Genomic DNA, 21,491 nt, shown 5'->3' on the forward strand with positions numbered 1-21,491 from the left:
TCACTGATGATGAGTCACTGTAGAATGAAACACAGCTGTGTCACTGATGATGAGTCACTGTAGAATGAAACACAGCTGTGTCACTGACGATGAGTCACTGTAGAATGAAACACAGCTGTGTCACTGATGATGAGTCACTATAGAATGAAACACAGCTGTGTCACTGACGATGAGTCACTGTAGAATGAAACACAGCTGTGTCACTGACGATGACTCACTGTAGAATGAAACACAGCTGTGTCACTGATGATGAGTCACTGTAGAGTGAAACACAGCTGTGTCACTGATGATGAGTCACTGTAGAATGAAACACAGCTGTGTCACTGACGATGACTCACTATAGAATGAAACACAGCTGTGTCACTGATGATGAGTCACTGTAGAATGAAACACAGCTGTGTCACTGATGATGAGTCACTGTAGAATGAAACACAGCTGTGTCACTGACGATGAGTCACTGTAGAATGAAACACAGCTGTGTCACTGACGATGAGTCACTGTAGAGTGAAACACAGCTGTGTCACTGATGATGAGTCACTATAGAATGAAACACAGCTGTGTCACTGACGATGAGTCACTGTAGAATGAAACACAGCTGTGTCACTGACGATGAGTCACTATAGAATGAAACACAGCTGTGTCACTGACGATGAGTCACTGTAGAATGAAACACAGCTGTGTCACTGATGATGAGTCACTGTAGAATGAAACACAGCTGTGTCACTGATGATGAGTCACTGTAGAATGAAACACAGCTGTGTCACTGATGATGACTCACTGTAGAATGAAACACAGCTGTGTCACTGATGATGACTCACTGTAGAATGAAACACAGCTGTGTCACTGATGATGAGTCACTGTAGAATGAAACACAGCTGTGTCACTGATGATGAGTCACTGTAGAATGAAACACAGCTGTGTCACTGACGATGACTCACTGTAGAATGAAACACAGCTGTGTCACTGATGATGACTCACTGTAGAATGAAACACAGCTGTGTCACTGATGATGACTCACTGTAGAATGAAACACAGCTGTGTCACTGACGATGAGTCACTGTAGAGTGAAACACAGCTGTGTCACTGACGATGAGTCACTGTAGAGTGAAACACAGCTGTGTCACTGACGATGAGTCACTGTAGAATGAAACACAGCTGACTACATCCTCTGTTCAGCACTACAAGCCAAAACTGCAACAGATATACACAGATATTCTAAAAACTTTAAAACACATCTGAAATCATTTCTTTGACTTAAACTTTTACCTGAATGCACTACAAACCAGTAAAGTTTCATCATATGTGCGATCTCTTTGGGAGATGATGTCAGTTTATAGGACTGTGTTGAGACAGGGACGGTTTTCTTCGAGTACTGCTGAGCAGGTCAGACACAGACAGTCACATCTCTGCTCATGAAAAGAGAGGTGTTGTAAATATTTGTGTTGTGTTTTTTAGAGGTTGTGTCCATATTCACACTGGGTCCTCCGTCTGTTCCTCAGGACTCTCACTCTTCCTCTCCTGATCTCAAACTGCCAACTGTCATTTCTTTTAATCCATCCTCACATGTCCAACACTGCAACATTTAAAAGTTGTTTATCTTAATGTTTTTGTTTGTTTGTTTTTAGTTGTATTCATATATCATGCCTTGTATTTTTGAAGTCTGCCACTTTTCTTTCAGTTGGCAATGTGAAAGCTCCCACTGCTCAGAACAGACTGCATTAAGGGTTAAAAATCAGCTGTACTGACATGCAAGCACAAGATGCTGCTCCTCCCTGTCCTGTGTGGCCGACTGAAAGCCACACACTTTCTCTGCAAGTCTAATTGCTGGCCAGATAGTATACTTTTCCAAATAGATGCACCTAGACACATCAGACCTGTCTGTATGCAACTGACCAATCACATTCCCAGAATACAGTTCCATAGGCATCCTACTGATTACACTGGTCTGTCTGAACGCAGCGCTGTCTTTACACAGCTTTCGTCTGAACGCAGCGCTGTCTTCACACAGCTTTCGTCTGAACGCAGCGCTGTCTTTACACAGCTTTCGTCTGAACGCAGCGCTGTCTTTACACAGCTTTCGTCTGAACGCAGCGCTGTCTTTACACAGCTTTCGTCTGAACGCAGCGCTGTCTTCACACAGCTTTCGTCTGAACGCAGCGCTGTCTTCACACAGCTTTCGTCTGAACGCAGCGCTGTCTTTACACAGCTTTCGTCTGAACGCAGCGCTGTCTTCACACAGCTTTCGTCTGAACGCAGCGCTGTCTGACTCGGCTATGTAGCAGACTGCTTTGTTACACTGTTTCTGTTCAGGACCCTTCTATACTGTTCTCTCTATACTGGTCTCTCTATACTGGTCTCTCTAAACTGGTCTCCAGTAAACATGAGAGTGATGTCCCGCGGTGATGGAGAGAGGGGAGACGCAGTTCATTTCTCTCAGTCTGATTAGTGGAGGATGGCAGACCAGTGAACACCAGAGTTTGGTCTGATGTGGAAGAATAGAGTAAATCAGGGGTTAAATCAGGGGTTAAAAAGTGATGGTCTTAACAGCCCAGTCATATGAGTGTTTACATCCATCCCTAGAGTGGAAAACTGAAGCTCTTTTGCACAAAACTGTAACATGACATAATACACTCTATGTTTTCACAGCACTCGACATAGAATATTCCCTTTGTCTGTCTGTTTGTCTCTGTCTGTCTCGCTCTCTCTCTCTCTCTCTCTCTCTCTCTCTCTCTCTCTCTCTCTCTATATATATATATATATATGTATGTATACACAAAAACCCCCACACACAATTATATAAAAATCTATGAATCTATAATGAACAGAGGTATGTTTTATAATCCTTGTAGAGAATCATTTTGTATGTATGTAGAGAGTATGCATTGGTCGAATTCTGTTTTGTTTAATGACTTGATGACAATGCCAAAAACAATAATGTACAGACAAGCTTTGTTTGTGTTTCAGAAATGTGGCTGTGCAATTTATGTACATTTGCAACTAGAATAATTAAAGTTTTATTTAGCTTTTTCACAACTCAGTGATCTTATTGTCCTATAAATCTGAGACTACAGTAATCAGAGGAGCTGTGCCCTCAGGCCTGATATATAAACCAATGAGCTGGGAGAGCCAATGATCTGCGTGCTGGTGAGAGCCAATGAGCTGGGAGAGCCAATGATCTGTGTGCTGGTGAGAGCCAATGATCTGTGTGCTGATAGGTGCCACTGTGTTAACCACTGTTACAGCGTGTGGTTCTCTGTGGCCCTGCTGTTTCTGTCTACTGACCTCTCTCATCACAGGGCAGATGTCTCATCACAGGGCAGATGTCTCATCACAGGGCAGATGGCTCATCACAGGGCAGATGGCTCTGGGAGATCATTGGGTTTATAACTGTGTAAACCGTGGACACATTCTCAGGCTGTTAATGAGAGCAGTGTGCTGAGCGCCAGCAGTCAGAACCTGTTCTGAAAAACTGACACGTCTGTCAGGATCCTCAGACACAATCCAGGCCCCTGCCACAGAGTCCGCACCGGGTTTAGACCACAGCTCTAATGGAACCGGGTTTAGACCACAGCTCTAATGGAACTGGGTTTAGACCACAGCTCTAATGGAACTGGGTTTAGACCACAGCTCTAATGGAACTGGGTTCAGACCACACGTCGGATTGGCTGAGAGCTGAGTGTCCATCAGTAAATTCTGTTTGTTTGTCTTTGTTCATTTTTAGTCATTACTCAAATTCTCACGACTACAGTTGTGTAAGAATGAACATATTGCCAGTTCAGTTCTGCAATCCAAGGTTTATTCTGTATTGTATCAGATGCCTTTCTGCCTCACCACAGTTTTTACAGTGAAATGCCTGTAAGTAGTAGTGCAATACAAAGTGACTTCCATACTGGAAACATGATCTGAACCCACTGTTGGATTAGTTAATGAATAGTGAGATGTAAGCCCCACTGACAGAGGGAAACCTGTTTCTAAACATTTCTGTCTCTTGTGAACACACACTGTGCTCTTTCTCAGAATCCGTGGGCCTCCAGTGAGTGTGAAAATCCACCTCTGTAGAGTCCAGTCAGAGGCCAGAGCGTTTTCACGAGTATAAACAGAGTACACAGAGTGCTCTCTGTCCTGGAGGTTTAACACTGCTCCTCACAAAAGTCATGGACTTACTGCTGCTCCTGTTCCATTAGCTGCTCCTCTTCAATGACTTAAAGGAGTGGGTGTCAGACAGGATGCTTTCTGTGGGGAGTATCCCTGACTGGTTGAATGGGGAGTTAGGCTGAAGGTTCCTATGGTTTTTAACTGGTTTTAAACTGAAGTTTGTCTCTTCTCCTGCTTGTCTGACTTGTGGAGCAATGTGTTTGTTGTCAACAAAAACTGAATAAAAAGTAAATGCACGCACGCACACACACACACGTATATAGGTGGTACAGTTTCAGAGTGTGAGAGTGAGAGTGAGAGAGAGAGAGACTGTGTGTGTGGGTGTGTGTGTTTGTGAGAGAGAATGTCTAGTTAAATTAAGCTGTTCATATGTGAACTATCTGAGGGCTGTTAGTGACCTCCCCCGCCCTGAGTCTGGAGAGGGCGTGTCCAGTCCTCTTCTCACCCTCTCATCGTCTGAGAAATGAAGAAAGAAAAGAGAGGCAGTCATGTGCACTCCATTTAACACCTAAGCAAACTTTAAGTCTGCTTTCACCATGAAGTCCATTCACGTTCAGCTTGTGTGTGCAGATGTGTCTGTCAGTTCTTGTGTGTGTGTGTGTGTGTGTGTGTGTGGATGTGTCTGTCAGTTCTTGTGTGTGTGTATGTGTCTGTCAGTTCTTGTGTGTGTGTGTATGTGTCTGTCAGTTCTTGTGTGTGTGTATGTGTCTGTCAGTTCTTGTGTGTGTGGATGTGTCTGTCAGTTCTTGTGTGTGTGTGTGTGTGTGTGGATGTGTCTGTCAGTTCTTGCGTGTGTGGATGCGTCTGTCAGTTCTTGTGTGTGTGTGTGTGTGTGTCTGTCAGTTCTTGTGTTTGTGTGTGTATGTGTCTGTCAGTTCTTGTGTGTGTGGATGTGTCTGTCAGTTCTTGTGTGTGTGTGTGTGTGTGTCTGTCAGTTCTTGTGTGTGTGTGTGTGTGTGTGTGTGGATGTGTCTGTCAGTTCTCTCCGTTGCTCTTTGCGGAGGACCCTAATGACTGATGGAGACGGTAGTGGTGATGTCCGCATCCATCAGCAGGAGAATCGAGAGGGGGTGGGGCTGCGTTGTGGGTGGGGTTAACATTTGTGTGATGTTTTTGTGGGCGTGGCTTATCCTCCTGGCCATGCTTCTGAATTGCAGTTTCACAGATGTCCAGCAGGGAGAGAACCTGCTCCCTGAGAGACAAGGCTTTGAACCTGCGAGAAGCCAGGTAGAAAAACGCCTCCACAAAAGCCTGCAGACACATCCCTGTGGGGGAAAGAAAGGGAGAACCGTGAACCACTGAACCAGCTTATCTCTAACCCTAACCCTAACCGAACCAAAACGGTACAACAGAAAACACAAAGACCAAAGAGGTGAGAATAACGATGAGAGATGGAGAGAAAAGAAAGAGTGGAGAGAGAGAAAAAGTGGAGAACAGACACAGACAGAGAACAATGCCAACAACAGTCAGACACATCCCCTCACTCAGGGGTTCCTCTCCTCTTAGACTGATCACTCAGTGATAAGAGACTTTTCTCTTTACAGCATAAACACCAAACCTTTGCCCTCACATATGTCAATAAGCCTCCAATCATTACAGATCAGTTTTCATATTCATAATGTCCACTGCTGAAAACACTGTGAAGATGCAGGGTCTCACACACACACACACAGCTTTAAGATGCAGCTCATCCAAACACAACTCTCTCCCCTCTCACACTATCAACTCACCTCACTCAACACACAGGACAATAACACTCACTTAACACACAGGACAATAACACTCACTCAACACACAGGACAATAACCACACTCACTCAACACACAGGACAATAACCACACTCACTCAACACACAGGACAATAACACTCACTCAACACACAGGACAATAACACTCTCACTTAACACACAGGACAATAACCACACTCACTTAACACACAAGACAATAACCACACTCACTTAACACACAAGACAATGCTGTTTGTTTACCTGCTTCTCTGGAGTCAGGCACAGCAGACGCCCAGCGGCGTGTGATGTCGATGTAAAGGATGTCCACTGACGCCATGGAGAAGCCGCCATTTGTCAGTTTACAGTTCCTACAACACAACTAATCCAGTCACATTAAAGTTCCTACAACACAACTAATCCAGTCACTTTACAGTTCCTACAACACAACTAATCCAGTCACATTAAAGTTCCAACAACACAACTAATCCAGTCACTTTACAGTTCCTACAACAGAACTAATCCAGTCACTTTACAGTTCCTACAACATATCTAATCCAGTCACTTTACAGTTCCTACAACACAATAATCCAGTCACATTAAAGTTCCTACAACACAACTAATCCAGTCACTTTACAGTTCCTACAACACAACTAATCCAGTCACTTTACAGTTCCTACAACACAACTAGTCCAGTCACTTTACAGTTCCTACAACACAACTAATCCAGTCAGATTAAAGTTCCTACAACACAACTAATCCAGTCACTTTACAGTTCCTACAACACAACTAATCCAGTCACTTTACAGTTCCTACAACACAACTAATCCAGTCACATTAAAGTTCCTACAACACAACTAATCCAGTCACTTTACAGTTCCTACAACACAACTAATCCAGTCACATTAAAGTTCCAACAACACAACTAATCCAGTCACTTTACAGTTCCTACAACAGAACTAATCCAGTCACTTTACAGTTCCTACAACATATCTAATCCAGTCACTTTACAGTTCCTACAACACAATAATCCAGTCACATTAAAGTTCCTACAACACAACTAATCCAGTCACTTTACAGTTCCTACAACACAACTAATCCAGTCACTTTACAGTTCCTACAACACAACTAGTCCAGTCACTTTACAGTTCCTACAACACAACTAATCCAGTCAGATTAAAGTTCCTACAACACAACTAATCCAGTCACTTTACAGTTCCTACAACACAACTAATCCAGTCACTTTACAGTTCCTACAACACAACTAATCCAGTCACATTAAAGTTCCTACAACACAACTAATCCAGTCACTTTACAGTTCCTACAACATAACTAATCCAGTCACTTTACAGTTCCTACAACACAACTAATCCAGTCACTTTACAGTTCCTACAACACAACTAATCCAGTCACTTTACAGTTCCTACAACACAACTAATCCAGTCACTTTACGGTTCCTACAACACAACTAATCCAGTCACTTTACAGTTCCTACAACATAACTAATCCAGTCACTTTACGGTTCCTACAACATAACTAATCCAGTCACTTTACGGTTCCTACAACACAACTAATCCAGTCACATTAAAGTTCCTACAACACAACTAATCCAGGCAGCACAGGCGCGCGCGCATGTGTGTGTGTGTGTACGTGTGTGTGGGCGGGCATGCATGTGTATGTGTTTGTGTGTGTGTGTGTGCGTGTGTGTGTGTGTGTGTGGGCGGGCATGCATGTGTATGTGTTTGTGTGTGTGTGTGTGTGCGTGTGTGTATGTGTGCATGTGTGTGTACGTGTGTGTGTGGGCGGGCATGCATGTGTATGTGTATGTGTTTGTGTGTGTGTGTGTGTGTGTGTGTGCGTGTGTGTGTCTCAGACCATGATGATGAGTAGTAGCGCTCACCTGATGAATGTGCGGAACCCAGTTGGGCCCAGTTTCATGGTTCCTTTAACTCCAAGGAAGCGCAGAAAGATGGCAGCAATCCGCTCAACGATGCGCAGAGAGTGAAACTGTTTGGTGTACTTAGGGAAGACCTGCTTTAGACACAGAGAGGGCAGGACCCCTGCAGACTCCGCCTTCTCCACTAACTCCGCCTCCACCTGGATTTCCTCCTCTGGAGATCTGTCAGTGTGACAGCCAAACAGACAGGGAGAGTTTCTCAGTGTATTTGTACAGTTAATTTATCTGCTTCAATAGAGCACAAACACTCGCATGCATTTTCACACAACACAGTCTTTTACAAACATACTGTGAGACAATTTTGACCTAAAATCAAACTCAACTGTAATACTTTGAACCATGAGTGATGACCAAGGTAATAATAGTAAAACGTTGGCTTATTGTGACAGGGAGCAGCGCTGGGACTAGATGTTAGACCCACATACGGCTTCTACTGGGAGAGCTATGGTAACACACACGGCCTCTACTGGGAGAGCTACGGTAACACACACGGCTTCTACTGGGAGAGCTATGGTAACACACACGGCTTCTACTGGGAGAGCTATGGTAACACACACGGCTTCTACTGGGAGAGCTATGGTAACACACACGGCTTCTACTGGAAGAGCTATGGTAACACACACGGCCTCTACTGGGAGAGCTACGGTAACACACACGGCTTCTACTGGGAGAGCTACGGTAACACACACGGCTTCTACTGGGAGAGCTATGGTAACACACACGGCTTCTACTGGGAGAGCTATGGTAACACACACGGCTTCTACTGGGAGAGCTATGGTAACACACACGGCTTCTACTGGGAGAGCTATGGTAACACACACGGCTTCTACTGGGAGAACTATGGTAACACACACGGCTTCTACTGGGAGAGCTATGGTAACACACACGGCTTCTACTGGGAGAGCTATGGTAACACACACGGCTTCTACTGGGAGAGCTATGGTAACACACACGGCTTCTACTGGGAGAGCTATGGTAACACACACGGCTTCTACTGGGAGAGCCATGGTAACACACACGGCTTCTACTGGGAGAGCTATGGTAACACACACGGCTTCTACTGGGAGAGCTATGGTAACACACACGGCTTCTACTGGGAGAGCTATGGTGCTACGGGAACCGAACAGAAGGAGAAATCACAAGTGTTCCTGCCACAATTTATTAGCAGTTAGTCAGAAAGAACATAAAGCAGGTGGATATATGAAATGGATTACAGTGCATATGGAAAGTTTTCAGACCCTTTCAAGTTTTCCACATTTTGTTATGTTTCAGACTCATTGTAAAATGGATTCAATTTTTTTTCTCATCATTATACACACAATACTCCACAATGACAAAGCAAAAACAGGTTTTTGGAGTGTTTTGTTAATTTATTAAAAATAAAAGACTGAAATATCCCATTGACATAAGTCTTCAGACCCTTTGTTATGACACTTGCCGTTTTGTCGAGACACTGATCTGGGGACAGATACGAGAACATTTCTGCAGCATTGAAAGAGTCCAAGAGCACAGTAGCCTCCATCATTCTCAGCTGGAGGAGATGGTAGAGTGGCCAAACGGAACAAGACACAGACACAAGATCCACACAGATCAGTGTCTTGACATAACCCCGTCTCGCAGGTCTACAGACAGTTCTCTCCACCTCATGGCTTGGTCTTCACTCAGACATACACCATTCACTGTGACACCTTACACAGACAGGTGTGTGCCTTTCCTAATTATTTCCAATGAGTTCACTGAGGCTCAGGTGAACTCCAGTCAAGTTGCAGAAGCATCTCATGGCCATTGACAGGAGTAGGATGCAGCAGAGCTCAACTGCAAGTGTCATAACAAAGGGGCTGAAGACTTATGTCAATGGGATATTTCAGTCTTTTATTTTTAATAAATTAACAAAACACTCCAAAAAACCTGTTTTCGCTTTGTCATTGTGGAGTATTGTGTGTATATTGATGAGAAAAAAATGAATCCATTTTAAGATGAGCCTGAAACATAGAATATGGAAAACTTGAAAGGGTCTAAAAACTCTGTCTGCACTGTATGTGAAATTGCCAAATATGCAAGGCTGTCCTGTCTCATGATACGCACTTATTGTTCACTGGTAAATGCCTGCTTTATATAACACAACTGCTTTGTTGCTCTGGTGAGTTTTGAGTTTGTTAAGGACAGATCATATTAAAGCTCCATTTCAAAATGAACATTTTTCATGTGGGGTTCTGACCATTTTGGAGGTGACATTTGAAAAGATGTCTGTTTGCTTAACAAGCTAGGTCCCTAGTCCATTATTGAGAGAAATTTCTGTGTGTGTGTGTGTGTGTGTGTGTGTGTGTGTGTGTGTGAGTGTGTGTATGTGTGTGTGAGTGTGTGAGTGTGTGTATGTGTGTGTGTGTGTGTGTATGTATGTGTGTGTGTGTGTGCGTGTATGTGTGTGTGTGTGTGCGTGTGTGTGTGTGTGCGTGTGTGTGTGTGTGTGTGTATGTGTGTGTGTGCACGTGTATCTGTCTGTCTTACCCTGTGTATTTCTTTCTCAGGGCAGGATCCACTAGGCGTAATGTATCTCTGATCACTCCTACCTTCACCTCCTCATCCACTGGGCTTGGCACATACTGAAACACACCGGGAGAGACCTATAGCAAAGGCAAAGTTATTATTCTATTGTTACAACATTACAAGGCATCTATCACTGCTCCTCAGTCTTCACTCAGCACAGTCACACCTCAATCACCCAGTCAGCACTGCAACGCACACACCACACTAAAAACCCCGGGCACATCAAGAAATCTGATTGGTAGATGTGTCTCCTCACTGTTACATTAACCTAATGACTGGTCACCAGGATCTGATTCAATAACAGTGGAATTTCTCTCTGTCTCTATCTGTGGTTAATGCATGTATTTCCATAACATCAGTTTCTTTTGTATAGCATATCTGTGTAGAGTGTGTTTGTATAGAGAGATTTCTGTGTAGAGTGTGTTTGTATAGAGAGATATCTGTGTAGACTGTGTTTGTATAGAGAGATTTCTGTGTAGACTGTGTTTGTATAGAGAGATTTCTGTGTAGACTGTGTTTGTATAGAGAGATATCTGTGTAGAGTGTGTTTGTGTAGAGAGATTTCTGTGTAGACTGTGTTTGTATAGAGAGATATCTGTGTAGACTGTGTTTGTATAGAGAGAAATCTGTGTAGACTGTGTTTGTATAGAGAGATATCTGTGTAGAATGTGTTTGTATAGAGAGATATCTGTGTAGACTGTGTTTGTATAGAGAGATATCTGTGTAGAGTGTGTTTGTATAGAGAGATTTCTGTGTAGACTGTGTTTGTATAGAGAGATATCTGTGTAGAGTGTGTCATAGGGCCCACTCATAATGGTGGCCACACCCTCGATCTTATACTAACACTCGGACTAAATGTAGGAAGTATAGTCACATTTCCACAATCTGAAGCTATCTCAGATCATTATCTTATCTCATTCAAAATATTTCTTAGTAATAATATATGCAGCTCGCCACGCTATCATAATAAACGTACGTTTACGCCAGCTACTACGCAGAACTTTATCAATAATCTCCCAGAGTTATCAACTTTGACTGGAACAATGTCACACCCCACAGAACTTGATCAGGCAACTGAATCTTTAGAGTTAACATTCCGCAACACCTTAGATAATGTGGCCCCACTTAAAAGGAAAATAATCAGAGAGAAAAAACTAGCTCCCTGGTATAATGAGCACACACGCGCCTTAAAACGTACCACTCGAAAATTAGAACGTAAATGGCGCCAAACTAAATTGGTAGTATTCCAGTTAGCATGGAAGGAGAGCCTCCTGAGCTATAGAAAAGCTCTTAGTGCCGCTAGATCAATGTATCTCTCCACCCTAATAGAAGACAACAAAAATAATCCTAGATTTTTATTTAATATCGTATCAAAACTAACTGGGAATAAAAGCACCTCGGAAACAGGCACACCATCAATGTTCAGTGGCGACGCATTTATGAATTTTTTCAATAGCAAAATTGAAAATATCAGGCAAACAATCCAGGCTATAAATTTTAAACCAGATAATTTGATCACTAACACTGTAGATAACAATATAACTATATCAGATCAGCGATTAGAATGTTTTACTCCCCTTCAGGCGACCGAATTGACCTCACTAATTTCTTCATCAAAATCACCAACTTGTGTACTAGATCCCTTACCTACACGTTTCCTTAAGCAGATACTGCCAGTAGTCATCGAACCGCTTTTAAAAATAATCAATTCCTCCCTTAGTACTGGCTATGTACCTAAATCTTTTAAACTAGCAGTTATCAAACCCCTAATTAAAAAACCTGACCTTGACCCCTGTTCATTGACCAACTACAGGCCAATATCTAACCTCCCCTTTATTTCCAAGATCCTAGAAAGGGCTGTAGCACAGCAGTTATGCTCATACTTACATAAGAATAACATCCATGAACTGTATCAGTCAGGATTTAGGCCTCATCACAGCACAGAGACAGCACTGGTTAAAGTTGCAAATGACCTCTTACTGGCCTCTGATCAGGGTTGTGTCTCCTTGCTTGTGCTACTTGACCTCAGTGCAGCCTTTGACACCATTGATCATACCATTCTCCTTGATAGACTAGAAAATGTTGTTGGAGTTAAGGGAACGGCCCTCTTATGGCTTAGGTCCTACTTAACTGATCGTTATCAGTTTGTTGATGTAAATGGTGAGTCCTCTGCACATACTGAGGTAAAGTTCGGGGGCCCGCAAGGTTCTGTTTTAGGCCCACTGCTTTTCTCTTTATATATGCTACCTCTAGGTAATGTTATTCGTAAACACGGTATTAGCTTCCACTGCTATGCTGATGACACACAGTTGTATGTCTCAGCGAAGCCAGACGAGAGACACCAACTTAACAAAATTGAGGAATGTCTAAAGGATATTAGGCACTGGATGCTTACGAATTTCCTCTCACTCAACACTGAAAAAACAGAAGTACTTGTACTAGGATCACATGCAGCTAGGAGTAAGCCTTCCGACCACATAGTTACTCTGGATGGCCTTTCTCTTTCATTAGGTGCAGCAGTAAAAGATCTTGGTGTAATTATTGACCCCAGTCTTTCATTTGGAGCTCATGTAGATAATATTACCAGGATAGCCTTCTTTCATCTTAGAAATATTAACAAGATAAGAAATGCATTGTCATTTCAAGATGCTGAAAAATTGGTTCATGCTTTCATTACCTCTAGATTAGACTACTGTAATGCCTTACTGTCTGGATGCTCTACTAGGTGTATAAATAAGCTACAGTTAGTTCAGAATGCAGCAGCCAGAGTTCTTACTAGAACCAAAAAATATGATCACATCACCCCTATCTTATCCACACTGCACTGGCTCCCAGTCAAATCTCGTATTGATTATAAAATCTTACTATTAACATATAGAGCATTAAATGGTCTTGCGCCACAGTACCTGCGCGAACTCCTGGTCTTTTATGATCCACCACGCCTACTTAGATCAAAAGGTGCAGGCTATTTGTTGGTACCTCGAGTTATGATGGCTACAGCAGGGGGCAGAGCCTTCTCTTACAGAGCCCCACAGTTATGGAATAGCCTCCCAATTAATGTTCGAGACTCAGACACAGTCTCTATGTTTAAGTCAAGGCTGAAAACTTATCTGTTTAGCCAAGCCTTTTGCTAATAGCTCTTTACTAGGCAAAGGAGCAGATCTGGAGGGTTCTCGGGCATAGATTGTTTGGTGAACTGGGATGTTTGGATGCTGTCGCCCCCCCACTTTAACATGTTCACTCAGGTTTGTTGACTGTGGAGTGGGTGGCCGCCTTGTGTCCCAGAGTGCCATCATGTCCATATTACCTTCTAGCTCTCCCTTTTAGCTATGCTGTACTAGTTAGTCTTGCTGGAGTCCCTGCCTGCACTCGGCACACGATGTATATTTACCTCAACCATTATGTGGAAATGAACATCTAACAATGTGCCTCTCTCTCTTTCTCTCTCTCTATCTCTCCCTCTCTCCCTCTCTCTCTCTCTCTCTCTCTCTCTCTGTCGAGCCACACATGCTACTCCTGAGACACCAGTGATCCTGACTCCTCCCGCCCTGTGGACTGATCCATCCTGGTGTCATCATCTTCCATCCCCCGTCAGCCTCCTGTCTACATCACCATCCCCTTTGTTCATGCCCCAATTTACTTTCAGCTGTAACTGCCCACGTGGTCGGCACCTATTGCACACCTGTCTGACCAAGGAGGGGTCTCCTCTCTCTGTGGTCCTCCTCAAGATTTCTCCCATTTTCCCATTTCCTTCTTGGGTTTTTGGGGAGTTTTTTCTTGCCCGCCATGAGGATTAAGTCAGGGGGTGCCGTCATATTTTGATTTGACTGTTGTGGCCTGTAAAGCCCCTTGAGACTGTAAACAGTGATATCGGGCTCTAAATAAACTTGAACTTGAACTTGAACTTGAACTTGTTTGTGTAGAGAGATTTCTGTGTAGACTGTGTTTGTATAGAGAGATATCTGTGTAGACTGTGTTTGTATAGAGAGAAATCTGTGTAGACTGTGTTTGTATAGAGAGATTTCTGTGTAGACTGTGTTTGTATAGAGAGATTTCTGTGTAGACTGTGTTTGTATACAGAGATTTCTGCGTAGACTGTGTTAGTATAGAGAGATATCTGTGTAGACTGTGTTTGTATAGAGAGATGTCTGTGTAGACTGTGTTAGTATAGAGAGATATCTGTGTAGAGTGTGTTTGTATAGAGAGATTTCTGTGTAGAGTGTGTTTGTATAGAGAGATATCTGTGTAGAGTGTGTTTGTATAGAGAGATATCTGTGTAGACTGTGTTAGCATAGAGAGATATCTGTGTAGACTGTGTTTGTATAGAGAGATTTCTGTGTAGAGTGTGTTTGTATAGAGAGATATCTGTGTAGACTGTGTTTGTATAGAGAGATTTCTGTGTAGACTGTGTTTGTATAGAGAGATATCTGTGTAGACTGTGTTAGCATAGAGAGATTTCTGTGTAGACTGTGTTTGTATAGAGAGATATCTGTGTAGACTGTGTTTGTATAGAGAGATATCTGTGTAGACTGTGTTTGCATTATGGCTGTTCGCCCCGAAAATTCGACTATTTGGATACTTGTTCGTTCGGTATGTATTCGGTTTTTCAATTTTGAGATTCAGATATTCCATTTGGGGGGGGGAGGTTGTTGTCAGCACATTCGTTTACTATATTTATCTGTTTTAATTGCACTGTTAAAATCTGGAAATGACACTTACAACACTTCCAGTAAACGCTGAGGTGTTTATTTGCTTTAATAACTTAACTTGACCAGCGTTTATTGAATACTCGACGATAATAAGAGACGCGTCTATTTCACCTAGAGCCCTGAGGCTTCTGCGACTTCTGCAAACAAAAGTCTTTATCTGAAAAACAGCTTGTTTTGATGGTTTATGTTTAATCTAATTTGTGAACAGATGAACACGCATAAGGCAAAGTGAATTCACTAAAACACCTTTTCACTTTTTGGTTTTGTTTTTTAACTCATGTGCGTTCCTTTTCCTAGCCTGGAGAAACAATGGGGCTTCCTTCTCAAAACAAGTGTTATTATGTTTTTAGCCACAAAAATAAACATGACTACTGTAAGCAGTGTAATCCACTGCTCTTTGGTTTTATAGTCATGAAGACTAAACACTGGTGTAGTTCTCCTTCTCTCTATCTGTGGTTAATGCATGTATTTCCATAACATCAGTTTCTTTTGTATAGCATATCTGTGTAGAGTGTGTTTGTATAGAGAGATTTCTGTGTAGAGTGTGTTTGTGTAGAGAGATATCTGTGTAGAGTGTGTTTGTGTAGAGAGATTTCTGTGTAGAGTGTGTTTGTATAGAGAGATATCTGTGTAGAGTGTGTTTGTGTAGAGAGATTTCTGTGTAGAGTGTGTTTGTATAGAGAGATATCTGTGTAGAGTGTGTTTGTATAGAGAGATTTCTGTGTAGAGTGTGTTTGTATAGAGAGATATCTGTGTAGAGTGTGTTTGTATAGAGAGATTTCTGTGTAGAGTGTGTTTGTATAGAGAGATATCTGTGTAGACTGTGTTTGTATAGAGAGATATCTGTGTAGAGTGTGTTTGTATAGAGAGATTTCTGTGTAGAGTGTGTTTGTGTAGAGAGATTTCTGTGTAGAGTGTGTTTGTATAGAGAGATTTCTGTGTAGAGTGTGTTTGTATAGAGAGATATCTGTGTAGAGTGTGTTTGTATAGAGAGATATCTGTGTAGAGTGTGTTTGTATAGAGAGATTTCTGTGTAGAGTGTGTTTGTATAGAGAGATATCTGTGTAGAGTGTGTTTGTATAGAGAGATTTCTGTGTAGAGTGTGTTTGTATAGAGAGATTTCTGTGTAGAGTGTGTTTGTGTAGAGAGATATCTGTGTAGAGTGTGTTTGTGTAGAGAGATTTCTGTGTAGAGTGTGTTTGTATAGAGAGATATCTGTGTAGAGTGTGTTTGTATAGAGAGATTTCTGTGTAGAGTGTGTTTGTATAGAGAGATTTCTGTGTAGAGTGTGTTTGTATAGAGAGATTTCTGTGTAGAGTGTGTTTGTATAGAGAGATATCTGTGTAGAGTGTGTTTGTATAGAGAGATTTCTGTGTAGAGTGTGTTTGTATAGAGAGATTTCTGTGTAGAGTGTGTTTGTATAGAGAGATATCTGTGTAGAGTGTGTTTGTATAGAGAGATTTCTGTGTAGAGTGTGTTTGTATAGAGAGATTTCTGTGTAGAGTGTGTTTGTATAGAGAGATATCTGTGTAGACTGTTTGTATAGAGAGATATCTGTGTAGAGTGTGTTTGTATAGAGAGATATCTGTGTAGAGTGTGTTTGTATAGAGAGATATCTGTGTAGAGTGTGTTTGTATAGAGAGATTTCTGTGTAGACTGTTTGTATAGAGAGATATCTGTGTAGAGTGTGTTTGTATAGAGAGATTTCTGTGTAGAGTGTGTTTGTATAGAGAGATTTCTGTGTAGAGTGTGTTTGTGTAGAGAGATTTCTGTGTAGACTGTTTGTATAGAGAGATATCTGTGTAGAGTGTGTTTGTATAGAGAGATATCTGTGTAGAGTGTGTTTGTATAGAGAGATATCTGTGTAGAGTGTGTTTGTATAGAGAGATATCTGTGTAGAGTGTGTTTGTATAGAGAGATTTCTGTGTAGAGTGTGTTTGTATAGAGAGATTTCTGTGTAGAGTGTGTTTGTATAGAGAGATATCTGTGTAGAGTGTGTTTGTATAGAGAGATATCTGTGTAGAGTGTGTTTGTATAGAGAGATTTCTGTGTAGAGTGTGTTTGTATAGAGAGATATCTGTGTAGAGTGTGTTTGTATAGAGAGATATCTGTGTAGACTGTGTTTGTATAGAGAGATATCTGTGTAGACTGTGTTTGTATAGAGAGATATCTGTGTAGAGTGTGTTTGTATAGAGAGATATCTGTGTAGAGTGTGTTTGTATAGAGAGATATCTGTGTAGACTGTGTTTGTATAGAGAGATTTCTGTGTAGAGTGTGTTTGTATAGAGAGATATCTGTGTAGAGTGTGTTTGTATAGAGAGATATCTGTGTAGAGTGTGTTTGTATAGAGAGATTTCTGTGTAGAGTGTGTTTGTATAGAGAGATATCTGTGTAGAGTGTGTTTGTATAGAGAGATATCTGTGTAGAGTGTGTTTGTATAGAGAGATATCTGTGTAGAGTGTGTTTGTATAGAGAGATTTCTGTGTAGAGTGTGTTTGTATAGAGAGATATCTGTGTAGAGTGTGTTTGTATAGAGAGATTTCTGTGTAGACTGTGTTTGTATAGAGAGATATCTGTGTAGACTGTGTTTGTATAGAGAGATATCTGTGTAGAGTGTGTTTGTATAGAGAGATATCTGTGTAGAGTGTGTTTGTATAGAGAGATATCTGTGTAGAGTGTGTTTGTATAGAGAGATATCTGTGTAGAGTGTGTTTGTATAGAGAGATTTCTGTATAGAGTGTGTTTGTATAGAGAGATATCTGTGTAGAGTGTGTTTGTATAGAGAGATATCTGTGTAGAGTGTGTTTGTATAGAGAGATTTCTGTGTAGAGTGTGTTTGTATAGAGAGATTTCTGTGTAGAGTGTGTTTGTATAGAGAGATATCTGTGTAGAGTGTGTTTGTATAGAGAGATATCTGTGTAGAGTGTGTTTGTATAGAGAGATATCTGTGTAGAGTGTGTTTGTGTAGAGAGATTTCTGTGTAGAGTGTGTTTGTATAGAGAGATTTCTGTGTAGAGTGTGTTTGTATAGAGAGATATCTGTGTAGAGTGTGTTTGTATAGAGAGATATCTGTGTAGAGTGTGTTTGTATAGAGAGATATCTGTGTAGAGTGTGTTTGTATAGAGAGATTTCTGTGTAGAGTGTGTTTGTATAGAGAGATTTCTGTGTAGAGTGTGTTTGTATAGAGAGATATCTGTGTAGAGTGTGTTTGTATAGAGAGATTTCTGTGTAGAGTGTGTTTGTATAGAGAGATTTCTGTGTAGAGTGTGTTTGTATAGAGAGATATCTGTGTAGAGTGTGTTTGTATAGAGAGATATCTGTGTAGAGTGTGTTTGTATAGAGAGATATCTGTGTAGAGTGTGTTTGTATAGAGAGATATCTGTGTAGAGTGTGTTTGTGTAGAGAGATATCTGTGTAGAGTGTGTTTGTATAGAGAGATATCTGTGTAGACTGTTTGTATAGAGAGATATCTGTGTAGAGTGTGTTTGTATAGAGAGATATCTGTGTAGAGTGTGTTTGTATAGAGAGATATCTGTGTAGAGTGTGTTTGTATAGAGAGATATCTGTGTAGAGTGTGTTTGTATAGAGAGATATCTGTGTAGAGTGTGTTTGTATAGAGAGATATCTGTGTAGACTGTGTTTGTATAGAGAGATATCTGTGTAGAGTGTGTTTGTATAGAGAGATTTCTGTGTAGAGTGTGTTTGTATAGAGAGATTTCTGTGTAGAGTGTGTTTGTATAGAGAGATATCTGTGTAGAGTGTGTTTGTATAGAGAGATATCTGTGTAGAGTGTGTTTGTATAGAGAGATATCTGTGTAGAGTGTGTTTGTATAGAGAGATATCTGTGTAGAGTGTGTTTGTATAGAGAGATATCTGTGTAGAGTGTGTTTGTATAGAGAGATTTCTGTGTAGAGTGTGTTTGTATAGAGAGATTTCTGTGTAGAGTGTGTTTGTATAGAGAGATATCTGTGTAGAGTGTGTTTGTATAGAGAGATTTCTGTGTAGAGTGTGTTTGTATAGAGAGATATCTGTGTAGAGTGTGTTTGTATAGAGAGATATCTGTGTAGAGTGTGTTTGTATAGAGAGATATCTGTGTAGAGTGTGTTTGTATAGAGAGATATCTGTGTAGAGTGTGTTTGTATAGAGAGATTTCTGTGTAGAGTGTGTTTGTATAGAGAGATATCTGTGTAGACTGTGTTTGTATAGAGAGATTTCTGTGTAGAGTGTGTTTGTATAGAGAGATATCTGTGTAGAGTGTGTTTGTATAGAGAGATATCTGTGTAGAGTGTGTTTGTATAGAGAGATATCTGTGTAGAGTGTGTTTGTATAGAGAGATTTCTGTGTAGAGTGTGTTTGTATAGAGAGATTTCTGTGTAGAGTGTGTTTGTATAGAGAGATATCTGTGTAGAGTGTGTTTGTATAGAGAGATATCTGTGTAGAGTGTGTTTGTATAGAGAGATATCTGTGTAGAGTGTGTTTGTATAGAGAGATATCTGTGTAGAGTGTGTTTGTATAGAGAGATATCTGTGTAGAGTGTGTTTGTATAGAGAGATTTCTGTGTAGACTGTGTTTGTATAGAGAGATATCTGTGTAGACTGTGTTTGTATAGAGAGATATCTGTGTAGAGTGTGTTTGTATAGAGAGATATCTGTGTAGAGTGTGTTTGTGTAGAGAGATATCTGTGTAGAGTGTGTTTGTATAGAGAGATATCTGTGTAGAGTGTGTACTGTAAGCAGTGTAATCCACTGCTCTTTGGTTTTATAGTCATGAAGACTAAACACTGGTGTAGTTCTCCTCGGCGTTTATTTGAGGCAGACGGTTATTTCACTGAAAGGGTCACGCATACCGGCGATGATGAGAAACCTGCGTTTATCGGAGACTGGGCTGTTATTGGACGTTTTAGGGTCTATACCATCTCAGCTTGGGCGCCTGACATCCCTCTCACTCACAGACGTGAACGTAAAGCGTCAGTTCACCTTGACCGCGAAAGGGAAGACAAAATGCCAAACGCATGGTGACGGAACCACTTAAATCGTTAATCGTTACAGGGGAAAGAAAGTCACGATGAACTGGTTGTAACAGAGTAACAGAATCCTTAAAAATTAACGCGTTGCAGCACTATGCTGTCCATCTCAGTGAAGAACCTATGTCTGGCTGAGCCCTTCCTTTTGGGATGATGGGGGGGAGCCCAGGTTTGGGATGATGGGGGGGGGCCCAGGTTTGGGATGATGGGGGGGAGCCCAGGTTTGGGATGATTCGGGGGGTGAGAAGTTATCTTTGGCCTCTATGGATGAGTCAGAATTTTCAAATTGTCATAGAAGTCTAAAAAAATAAGTGTAAAAAACCCAGTAAATTAGACTTCTGTTTGCTCAGTTTTGTTTCTGTAATCAGATTAGCTGTGATCCATTCTCTACTTTAAGAACCACAAAGACTCAGAACCCTGCAATCCACCGGGGGGCAGTGTAGTCCAGGCCAGCATGTCTACGCTACATCTGTGGCAGCAAAGAGGGAGTTTCCCATCGCAGGACTCCGTCTAAACTCCCTTCCTGGCCTGAGCACACCGGCGCGGTAATGTTTCTGAACAGACACACAGGATAACAGGCTACAGGAGGGGCCACTGCTTACACCTCCAAAGTCGTGCACTGTATCAGACACGGGCCAGTTCTCAAAGAACTGTGTCATTCAGGGGTTCTCCACATAAACAGTTAGGACTATAGCAGCCTACACTGTGTAAATAGCCTCACTGTAGCCTATTCAAGTCGACCGTGATCAATAAACACATGACTGCTGTAGCATATGGCACTACTCCACCATTCCAATGTCTCAACACATATGGTGTCTGAAAAGAATAAAGTCAAACTTCTGCAAGATGGGGCCTTACTTCATAAATTATACCTTGAAATTTCAAACAGGAATTCTGCCTTTAACACCTCTGACCACTGGCCTCACCTCCTGCTCGTGTTCAATCCTCATGCTGGGGTTGGCATTCACTTCCAACAGGACTGGCTTCAAATTCTTCATCAGGAGAATGTCAAAACCCAGGATCTGAAAACCAACCATTACAACAACATATTAGAAACCTGCAGCACCCGGTTCTGTCTGTGGTGGTTTTGCTCTAGAGCAGGGGTGGGCAAATCCAGTCCTGGAGAAAAACAGCAGGACCATGGCCCTCCAGGACCGGATTTGCCCACCCCTGCTCTAGAGGAACCCTGTGCACAGAGCTGCAGACTCATCTGCCCTCTGTCAGAGGGATGACTCAATATTACCAGTCAAATATCAGTAAGATTATGAAAACAATCCTGAACAGTCGAGAGTCAAGTCACAGGCGGGATTTACTAAAGGTTTGCTGGTCTTTAAACACATATAAACATGTGAACACAAGCAAACACTTTTCCCTTAC

The 21,491-nt window shown here is 41.7% G+C and overlaps 1 protein-coding gene across 1 annotated transcript in view; it reads right to left on the reverse strand.

Moving 5' to 3' along the window:
- Positions 1 to 1,159: 1,159 nt before the first annotated feature.
- The window catches only part of ttll11 (tubulin tyrosine ligase-like family, member 11), a 34,313-nt gene continuing 13,981 nt past the window's right edge, over positions 1,160 to 21,491 (reverse strand). Inside the window, exons 5-12 of the mRNA XM_030780026.1 lie at positions 21,041 to 21,136; positions 10,344 to 10,459; positions 7,779 to 7,997; positions 6,143 to 6,249; positions 5,181 to 5,420; positions 4,554 to 4,611; positions 1,894 to 2,213; positions 1,160 to 1,191 (exon numbers count right to left, since the gene is read on the reverse strand). Coding sequence (XP_030635886.1) covers positions 1,160 to 1,191; positions 1,894 to 2,213; positions 4,554 to 4,611; positions 5,181 to 5,420; positions 6,143 to 6,249; positions 7,779 to 7,997; positions 10,344 to 10,459; positions 21,041 to 21,136 — 1,188 coding nt within the window. The remainder of the gene's footprint in view (positions 1,192 to 1,893; positions 2,214 to 4,553; positions 4,612 to 5,180; positions 5,421 to 6,142; positions 6,250 to 7,778; positions 7,998 to 10,343; positions 10,460 to 21,040; positions 21,137 to 21,491) is intronic.

The sequence above is a fragment of the Chanos chanos genome, chromosome 1 (genome assembly GCF_902362185.1).
Source record: "Chanos chanos chromosome 1, fChaCha1.1, whole genome shotgun sequence".
Classification (NCBI taxonomy): Eukaryota; Metazoa; Chordata; class Actinopteri; order Gonorynchiformes; family Chanidae; genus Chanos; species Chanos chanos.